The sequence below is a fragment of the Asterias rubens genome, chromosome 8 (assembly GCF_902459465.1).
Source record: "Asterias rubens chromosome 8, eAstRub1.3, whole genome shotgun sequence".
Classification (NCBI taxonomy): domain Eukaryota; kingdom Metazoa; phylum Echinodermata; class Asteroidea; order Forcipulatida; family Asteriidae; genus Asterias; species Asterias rubens.
The window spans coordinates 4,070,943-4,082,061 of NC_047069.1; the positions used below are offsets into that span (position 1 = coordinate 4,070,943).

The 11,119-nt window shown below is 40.6% G+C and overlaps 1 protein-coding gene across 1 annotated transcript; it reads right to left on the minus strand.

The window, feature by feature from the left end:
* Positions 1–1,557: 1,557 nt before the first annotated feature.
* LOC117293520 (repetitive proline-rich cell wall protein 2-like) lies at positions 1,558–3,724 on the minus strand (the record flags this gene model as incomplete). Its single annotated transcript, XM_033775869.1, has 1 exon — positions 1,558–3,724. A coding segment is annotated over one exon (1,839 nt), but the record flags the coding sequence as incomplete, so codon positions are not given.
* Positions 3,725–11,119: the final 7,395 nt, after the last annotated feature.

Below are 11,119 nucleotides of genomic sequence, written 5' to 3' on the forward strand. Positions count from 1 at the left end.
CAGCATGGTAGCAAGTACCTGTCTTTATCCGCAAGGATAAAGACAGGTACCTATTCTAAACTCTCTGGGGAAGCACGTCGTGTACTTTTTAAACCATTTTAGGACGCTAGGTGGCAGCAGACTTACCATGTAAATCCGTTGTTTCCTTTAACGTGCGCATGCTCAGAGCTACAACAGTAAACATTTACCGTGTAAGTCTGCTGCCACGTAGCGTTCCAAGGTCCCCCATTGCTAATGTACCCCCTTCCATTTCCATTGCATTTAACAATGTTCAAAGATTCGATCGCCATGGTGTTTAATGGTAGCCAAGGGCCCTTATAACTGGAACCAATGGTTATTATTTTATTCAGTTGGTTAACAGGATGTACTTTTGTCTCTTTCCACAGCATCACCACTGCCTTTCAACTTGGAAACGAATAGTTGAACTGCAGGTGGAGTTCAACTTTCCATAAATAAACCGCGCTGGTTGGCAAGGACGACCACGTACTATTAAACGAAATTCAACATTTTATGTAGGCCCTAAGCTTTCAAGTTCATGTAAATAAAAATACTTTCCATAACTGGTTGTTTAGTTTTTCCAACAATATTTGTACAACTTTGTAAACAAACTGTTTTTGTTTGGCATTGATGGCTTTGTATTGATTGCAAAAACTCGAGCTTTGACGTGGAAACAGAAAATGTTTATTGCATGCCTTAAAGCTTGAGTGTTACCATCTTGCAAAAACTTAGCCTTGCTCAAGGCACTCGAATTATTCACTCCGAGTAAAGTGGAGGACCGTTCAACCATACCACACAAGAACATACCAACTAATTGTTAGCATAAAAACTTACTTGTTAATAAGCAATGGAGAGCTGTTGATGGTTTAAAACATTTGGAGAAACTGTTCCCTCTGAAGTAATATGGTTTTCGGGGAAGACGTAATTTTACACGAATTTAATTTCTAGACCTCAGATGTATAATTTGAGGTTCCGGAATCAAGCAATACTTTAAAGGGATTTCCAACTTTTTGTTCGCACAAAAATGACGTCATGTTGTAAAGCCCGCCCGGGGATCAAACAGGGAATCTCCGACTCCGGAAGGGATGTACCAGTGGACCAACTCGACCAGTGAGTTTGACAGTAAACCCAATTAACATTCTTAGCGTGTTCAAAGATAAGTATTAAGTCTAAACCTTGGTTAATTTTGTTTATGATTCATTACAAAGATTTACAGATCGACAAAACAAAAGTTGACTTCTAGCTTTTTATTTGTTCATTTAGGGCCTACATCAAAATGCACAGTAGGCCCATGGGCTTAAAATAAAACAGAACAAAAGCAAGCAGCTTTGCTATATAAAATAATACAAATGCGTAAATTAAAAACATAACAATAAAATAATTTGTTTATATATAAATACATGTATATACACACTGTACATGATTGTATACAAGCTAATTAAAGGCACTGGGGTGGATTTTACAAAGAGTTGGGACTAGTCTTATTTCGAGTTACTCGTCCTAACTTAGGACTATCCATACGTTTTCGATATCTCTTTGTGAAATCGACCCCCCCCCCTGGACACGTTCGGTAATAATTTTCAAAGACTAGTATTCTCCATTGGTGTATCCCAGAACGCATAAAAATAACAATCTTGTGAACATATCCCAGAACGCATAAAAATAACAATCTTGTGAACATTTCAGCTCAATTGGCCATCGGATTTGCCGAGAATAGTGAACGAAAAAACACCATTGGTGTATAGTTTTGTGTGCTTTCAGATGCATAATAAAAAGCCATTTAGGTATGATATTGTTTGAGTGAAAAATGACCCCTTTCTCAAAAAATACCACTTTCTCTCTGTGGCTAATGTTGCAATGGCTGTTACTAGAGTGGTAATGGCTTTGGCTATGCGGTAAAGGCTGTAGCTAGTATGGTGGTGGACGTGGCTGATATGCGGGTGGTGGTGGCTGTCGTTGCCGTGACTGCCATTGTTGTGGTGGTTGTTGTTGATGTTGATGTGGCTGTCGTTGTTGTCGTTGTTGTTGTTGTTGGTGTTGTTGGTCTGGTTGTTGTTCTTGATCTAGTTGTTGTAGTAGTAGTGGTAGTAGTAGTGGTGGTAGTGGTGGTGGTAGAAGAGGAAGTTGAAAAAAACATGCAATTCGTGAAAAAGTCCATGGTCCTGGTTAAATGTTGGGTCAATGCTGTTCTTCTGTTGTATAACGGTACGTGGCCTTCTTTGATATCTTCATGCAGATCATATTGAGGGTCATCATCATGTGGACGATGGTTTCTTCCAACTCGAATATCTTGAGCCAATGCGTCATAGTGTGATGGTAGACAAGGTGCGTCTGCGAGCTGTTGATGTGCTTCTGGCTGGATGGGTTGAGGTATAACTGGTCGTGCGGTTGCTAGAAGGGGTTGGTGCTCTGGTGCGGCTGGCTGGAGGCTTTGATACTCTGGTACGGTTGCTAGGAGGGGTTTTTGCTCTGGTGCGGTTGCTAGGAGGGGTTTGTACTCTGGTGCGGCTGGCTGGAGGCTTTGATACTCTGGTGGGGTTGCTAGGAGGGGTTTCTGCTCTGGTGCGGTTGCTAGGAGGGGTTTGTGCTCTGGTGCGGCTGGCTGGAGGCTTTGATACTCTGGTGGGGTTGCTAGGAGGGGTTTCTGCTCTGGTGCGGTTGCTAGGAGGGGTTTGTGCTCTGGTGGGGCTGGGTGGAGGCTTTGATACTCTGGTGCGGTTGCTAGGAGGGGTTTCTGCTCTGGTGCGGTTGCTAGGAGGGGTTTGTACTCTGGTGCGGCTGGCTGGAGGCTTTGATACTCTGGTACGGTTGCTAGGAGGGGTTTTTGCTCTGGTGCGGTTGCTAGGAGGGGTTTGTACTCTGGTGCGGCTGGCTGGAGGCTTTGATACTCTGGTGGGGTTGCTAGGAGGGGTTTCTGCTCTGGTGCGGTTGCTAGGAGGGGTTTGTGCTCTGGTGCGGCTGGCTGGAGGCTTTGATACTCTGGTGGGGTTGCTAGGAGGGGTTTCTGCTCTGGTGCGGTTGCTAGGAGGGGTTTGTGCTCTGGTGGGGCTGGGTGGAGGCTTTGATACTCTGGTGCGGTTGCTAGGAGGGGTTTCTGCTCTGGTGCGGTTGCTAGAAGGGGTTGGTGCTCTGGTGCGGCTGGCTGGAGGCTTTGATACTCTGGTGGGGTTGCTAGGAGGGGTTTCTGCTCTGGTGCGGTTGCTAGGAGGGGTTTGAGCTCTGGTGCGGCTGGCTGGAGGCTTTGATACTCTGGTGGGGTTGCTAGGAGGGGTTTGTGCTCTGGTGCGGCTGGCTGGAGGCTTTGATACTCTGGTGCGGTTGCTAGGAGGGGTTTCTGCTCTGGTGCGGCTGGCTGGAGGCTTTGATACTCTGGTGCGGTTGCTAGGAGGGGTTTCTGCTCTGGTGCGGTTGCTAGGAGGGGTTTGTACTCTGGTGCGGCTGGCTGGAGGCTTTGATACTCTGGTACGGTTGCTAGGAGGGGTTTTTGCTCTGGTGCGGTTGCTAGGAGGGGTTTCTGCACTGGTGCGGTTGCTAGGAGGGGTTGGTGCTCTGGTGCGGCTGGCTGGAGGCTTTGATACTCTGGTGCGGTTGCTAGGAGGGGTTTCTGCTCTGGTGCGGTTGCTAGGAGGTGTTTGTGCTCTGGTGCGGCTGGCTGGAAGGGTTGAGGCAGGAGTGGTCGTGCGGCTGGAAGGAGTTGTTGGCGCTCTGGTGCGGCTGGCTGGAGAAATGGATGTCAGGGTTGAGACAGTGGTCTTGCAGCTCGTGTGAGGGGTTGATGGCCTGTTGCAGCTGGTGCAAAATTCATAGGTGGCATCCAGCGCATTTCTCTTTCTCTCTGACCAATTAGCCTACACATTGATGACAACAAAATGAATGTTGTTGATTATAGACATACAATTTGTCAATAGGATCATTCTGGAAATTGAATTTGAAATTTACAAAAGATTGCATCGCCGACAGCAGTAAGACATACATCTGAGCTGACTAACAAATGTTTTGTTTCTTCTTTTCCCCCCTAATGCTATTAAAATAGTATAAGGGGAAAAACAAGGAAACAAATTCATTGTTGAGCGTCCCACCCGCTTCCTTATTGATTTTGGGGTTAGTTTATAATAAAAAAAGATTTTATTTTCTTCTCCAAAAAAACACAAATAAATTTTGACAATCTTTTTTTTTTTTTTTTTTTTTTTTTTTTTTTTGGGGGGGGGGGGTAGCTCAACCGGTTGTTTTTAAAAACATGTCGGGCGGCCAACTATAAAAAGGGGAAGCCCATTCTTCCTTTTTTAAAGGCAGGACGTTACTTTTATTTAATTTCAAGCAGTTTTTGGGTGCGACCACGGGGTCAAACGGGGACGTCTGATTGCATTAACATGGGAAGACTCTATAGGATATAATAGGGAAAATTATGAATAAAAATATCGTTTTTCTGACAAGATACTTCGTACCTTCGTACAAGACACTTCGTACCTTCTTACAAGACTCACATCGTAATTTACCTCGTACTAAATTGTAATTTCTGCATCGTTTATGATTATTTTATGCTTTAGTGATCGGATGATTATGAAATAATAACGAATCAAACCAATTATTATTATTTTGTTGGGACCAAGGAGCCATTTCGACGACTGCTTTGTTTTGATTTTAAAATATTTATAAAGAATAATTATGGGCGATTGATGTTGTCCTTGGCGGACATTAACTTATAAAAACTATTAATTTCACATTAGAAAAAGACATTCACATAATAAACAAGATTACTATATGTATCTCAACGAACAATAACTTTTTTAAGGAATAAACATTTTAAGGAAGGTACAACGTGACTCGGCTGGCGGTACGAAGTGACTCAGCTGATAGTCACTTCGTATTCTGCCCACAGTACAAAGTGACCAATGGTTATGGTACGAAAGTGATCAGTTTATTTCCACAGTATCAAAATCACAATCAATATCAAATCACAGGCAATGTAAGTTGGAAATTAAGAAATAAGTAGATGTTTGATAGATAAGATTACATTAAATGAATAATAAAGCATGGACATTCATGAAACAGTGGGAGACCCATAAAGAAGCAAAGCTTGGTTAAGGTCATGGTTACCTGAGCAAGCTTGTGCATTTAGCCGATAATTAGTTAAATTTATGTGTTATGAAAGATACCAATCAAGATAGAAAAACATTTCCGGAAAGGACAAGTGTCCCGAAGGTACGAAGTGTCCCGAAGGTACGAAGTGTCTGACAGTATGGTGCATTATGGCTACCTCGAACCATGGACTCCATGATGGAGGTAGAAATCTCGAACCTGATGCATATAATATAGATACAGATTCAAAGTCATATTATTCTCACCTGTTTAAATCACGCTTGATCATGTCTCGAACTCTTCGCCGCAACCTTTCGTTATCTCGATGCAAATATATCTCTGCAATGGGTCCGTCCGGGTCGCAATTGGCTAGTATATATCTGACAATACGTCCAAACTGAGCGCCATTCACAGCATGATACCCCATCAGCGCTAGTCTCCGCTCCTCGGCGGTCACGTGAACTCTTGAAACATTGGACATTTTCCCAGACGTATAGATGTAGTACCATCAGTATCAAACACTTAAGTGACATCATCAACCTCTCTTCGCGAACCCCTGTAATTCCTACAATTCAGACTACATGTACCAAACATCTTTTCAATTACTCTCTGCTAATCCGCCGGCCGAGAGTCCTATGAATGACAAACTTCTTCCCAATCCGACGATCCAGACAACAAAACATCTTTTCAGAGCTCCGTTAATGGCTGAGAATGCACAAACAATGTGTCGTTTTTCTCTTATGAGAATACACCCGAGAGCTAGATGTTGCAACTATTACCAACTGAAAGGACACCATAAATGGTTAATTCCCCCTCAAAATAATAACGGCCTGAACTTTCGACCTTATCAGAGTCTTTCTTTATTAAAGTCTTAAAGATCCATTCATTAAATCAACTCCCCCTAAAGCCATTATACACTTTCGGTACAGACAAAAACAAAAAAGTTCACAGATTTACAAATAATTTACAGGGTTTACAGAAGGCATGGAGAAGGTTATGGTGAAAGACTTCTCTTGAAATATTACTCCATGAAATGCTTTACTTTTTTAGAAAACATTAAAACAATTATCAATTCTCGACAACGAGAATTACGGATTTATAGTAAATACATGTCATGACACGGAGAAACGTGCGGAAACTGAGTGGGTTTTCCACTTATTTTCTCCCTGCTCCGATGACCGATTGAGCCTAAATTTTCACAGGTTTGTTATTTTATATATAAGTCGTGATACACGAAGTGTGGGACTTGGACAATACTGTTTACCGAAAGTGTATAATGGCTTTAATACACTAAAGAATCCTGTGGAATCCTAAAGGAAGTTTAAAAGTGCTGTACATTCGAATTTTAAATGGGGCATGTGGTACTTTTCGTGGCTGGCCCAGATTTGTAACCTTTCTCGTTGTTGTTTATTTTGCTTGTTGTAAAGATTGTGTGCTGTTGTCATATATATGTCCGTAGTCTTCATTTAAACGTTTGCGGAGTTTCTATTTTTTAATAATGCTCTTAACCAATTAGTTTTTTTATAAATATATATTTTTTATATGAATTCAATTTCTAAATGTTGACTGTGCCTGGTAGTTGCTGGGCACCTCTGAAAAACAGTGTTTAACTGAGAGGTTTCCCCCGAGGGAAAATAAAAAGATTAATAGAATTAATTTATGCAGGCCTACCCCCCCCCCCCCACACACACACCCACACATTGCCACCATTTGCTTTACACGGATCCACGCGCAAAATACATCTCATGGTTTGATCACAAACAGTTTATTTGTCAAGTCTCCTCAAGTTCAAGCACATAACCCTCACATTGTGCATAATTACACACTCATTGCTTGACCCCCATAAACCCAAAAGAAAACAAAACAACTTCTACGGAATCACTATTTGGTGATGAATGGCTTTTTGAAAACACCGAAATGTGTGCTTGCATTAACATGTATACATAATCTACAACATGATGTGTAGTCCTGGTTTACGTCACTCTAGAACAATTTTGTTTTCTAAAAATAATTTATAACATGCCTGCTAAAATAACATACTAAGTAATAAACATATTAAAAAGTGTGTAAAAACGCTGGACACCTTGGGTAATTGTCAAAGACCAGTCTTCTCATTGGTGTATCTCAACATATGCATAAAATAAAAGTCAATCTGAGAAAATTATTACTCGATCGGTCGTCGCGAGATATTATTATTAATGAAAGAAAAAAACACCCGTTGTCACACGAAGTTGTATGCTTTAAGATGCTTGATTTCGGGACCTCGAAATCAAATTCAAATATTTTAGTGAGAAATAACATCTTTCTCGAAAACGACTTTACTTCAGAGGGAGCCCAGTATTTTTGGAAGCCCTAATGTTTTCTGTGTCATTTACATTAGTTTGCAAGTCAAGACACGCCAGCAAATTTGAACATAAACCCTAATGAAAACACAACGATTTCCACGAATCACTATGTATGATATATTTGAAAACACCGACGAAATGTGTGCTTGCATTTACATGTACATAATCTACAAATACAACACGTTGTGTATTCTTGGTATATATACGTCTTTCTAAAACTACATTTATTTTTCTAAAAATAATTTCTAACAAATAAATAAACATATTAAACAAAATTATGACTGCTAAAATAACATTAAATGTAATAAACATACTACAAAATGTGTACTTAAAGACACTGGACAGTGGACACCTTTGCCAATTGTCAAAGACCAGCAACTTGGTGTATCTCAACATTATGCACAAAATAACAAACCTGTGAAATTTATAACTCAATTGGTCGTCGAAGTTGAGAGATAACAATGGAAGAAAAACACTCTTTTTACACGAACTTGTGTGCTTTCGATCATGCTTGAGTTCGGGTCCTCGAAATCTAATTCTGAGGTCCCGAAATCGAATTCAAATATTTTAGTGGAAAATTACTTCTTTCTCTCTCGAAAAAACCGTTACTAGAGAGGGAGCCGTTTCTAACAATGTTTTATACTATATCAACAGCTCTCTCCATTGCTTGTTACCAAGTAAGTTTTTGTGCTTACAATTTTTTAATTTTAGTAAATTCCAAGTGTGTCCACTGCCTTTAAATGTAAAAAACAAAAAAACAAAAAAAACATTTTAATTGCAAACTTTCAGCAACTTTCCAAAAAGGTACTAAGTGATCGAAGGGTGGGTGTGCTAGAGGCAGGGAGTAGAGGCATATGTTTATGTTTGGTTACAGTTTAGTGTGCATTCGTCCCCTCGTAAACGAACACACACCCTCCGGATCACCCAAATCAAATGCATATACATCCGTGTTGTATTTATGTGTCGATTGAATAGGACAACATTAACTTATGGTGTGCGTCATCTCATGGGGGGAAGACAAAATTATGGTTTTCTCGAACAGTTGTACTCAAAGTGTCGAGATTTAGGGTAGGAGATCATGGTCGGTTGAAAATAAATCAACATATAAAACACAATTAATGAAATAAACCACCGAAAAGAAAACTATTGCGGTTTTACGGAAGGCTCTACGCATGCGATGTGAACTTGGCATTGAACCCCAACGCTGTATTATTGGACACAATCACTCTTCACGGTTATGTTAATTGTACATGTCATGGCGTGTATAAAAGTACATGTATACAAAGTACAAGTAGCGGCTCCCTCCGTTATTAGCGTAACGAAACCAAAACAATGTGTGCACATTTTGAATATTAGTACTGAAGCCAGAGTGGGTACGTGTTTTTGTGTAATTTGGAAGCCCCGTTTTTCTGTGTCATTTACATTTGCAAAAAGTGAACAACATGCGTTGTTCCAGCAAATTGACAACCTTGGTCAAATCGGGGCTTTATCTTACACTTCGTTCCAACACTGGGGGATCGTGAATTATAGTCGTCCTGCTGATAGCCGGCCGTAGCCTACATTATTGGCTGAACAGCAAATGAAATAGCAAATCTGCGGGGGAATTCTGCGTGCATGGCTGCAGAGAAATAACCGCAGTTCATGCTTGAAATAAGTTTCAGGCTTGAAATCAAGTCTACGGGATGACTTGAGAGGGCACTTCTACGTCGACGACACTTTGAAAAATGATGGTAGGTTAAATTAAAATGAGAACGAAGGCTAGAACGGTTCGGCTTCATGATGAAACTCGATATCCATTCATGACTGGCTTCATTACAGTTTTGCCATAATATTTCTAGATGAAGACGAGTTTCGTCCAGCAGTAGGGTGCCGCGGGGGGGGGGGGGGGGGGGGGCTTTGCTCAGTCTGTGCTGGCAGGAAACAATACAACCAAAATAATAAAGCGTTTTTGAAAGTTTATTCTGAAGTAATTGAATTTCAGGCCTGCATTCTCCTGCAAGCATGCGAGTGCATTTGGCCGACTCGGGCAATTTCCGTTTTAGAACTTTCAAAAGCGACACCAAACATTCAGTAGAATATAAATTAAAGGGGGTTTCAATTGATTTGTTCGAAACTTACCACCAAGAATCCACTTCCGCCGTCCATAGACCCAATATTAAAAGGCGTGCGCACTGTGCGAGAGTGTAGTTGCGATAACGTAACCCTCCTGCCGACGGCGTAACCGGAGGGTTACGAGTCACTGCCATTCGATGCAGGGCGAAATATTTTAGTCAACTGATTTGCTAATTTTTTACCACTTTAAAAAATAATGACACAAATTCTATGAACACGAACTTAATCCTCAATGTCTAATGAATAACATTCAAAAACACAATTGAGAAAATATTTTGAAAAAAATGACAACAACTTACCAGATTCCGGGAGCGAAACAGTCACAAATTTCCCAGGTTCTATATTCCCAGGTTCTATTGTACGTGTTTGACCATTTCACCCTGCATCGAATGGGAGTGACTCGTAACCCTCCGGCTCCGCCGTCGGCAGGAGGGTGTACGTTATCGCAACGAGCGAGAGTGTAGCTTTCATAACTTTCTCATTCGGACACCTGTTTTCACGAACAACATTCTGACACACTTGTTTTTTAACAGTCCCCTTGTATAGCGCCCCCTCAGTCGGGCAGGGGAAAGATTAAAAGTTTCATCTGACGTCACACTTGGGTACACTTCGTACACTTGTAAATAAAGTCCATAGATAGAGCTATATAGCTCTATGATAAAGAATGATTCAAAAAGACATCAAGCTTAAAACCGCTCCAAATGAAATGACAACTAACTTTATGCGGGGCTTATGCTTCTCATATGTAACCTGTCAAATTTGACCACTCCAATGAATATGTTACAGATAAAAAACACTTTTAAATAATAGGATTTGGAAATGAATTTGTTTGATATAGAACATGTGATGATGTGTATTTATAAAGCTTTTTGAGAAACATTAACTTTGAAGTAAAATGTGAATATGAAAATAGAAAGACTTTTTTCTGCGGCTTGGCTCAATGGAAGGAGTCTTAGAAAGCAGCATCTAGCAACAGAGCTGAAGCAAACTGATCCAAACATTGAGTTGTCAACCACCGGTTCTTTTTCAAGATTTTCACACATGGAGCTCCTGCAATCCTCAACTAATTATACTTCCCCGTGCAAAGTTTCAAATCCCACTCAAGATCATTTAAGAAAATATACAATGATTAATCTCATCACAATGAAAATGTTGTATAAAGAAAAGAAAAAAAGACGTAAGACTACTTGCTTGTACGATAAATGATCTGATAGTCCTTCAGTCAGAAAAAATTGCACAGTCTAATAAAAACATTGAAAATTATTTGTACTTTCATACTATGGTAAATTAGGCCTCCACGCAACATTATAAACTTGCGAAATCTAATTGAAGCTGTTTAGCAGAAATTTGCTGTTTACTTATTTATAGTTTCTTCCTAGCAATACTTAGTCTTTGCTTAGCAAGTTTTTGTGCTTACAGGATTTATGAAATTGGTCCCTGGTGTCTGCCAATTGTGAAAGGGTCTCATTGTCTACGATCCTACGTAAAGCCATAACAAAGATAGTCCTAGCGGCAAGTGTGAACCAACAAGCGAATATCTTCCGCCAGTATGATTTAAGTGCCATCGATCGGACGTGGGAAAGATT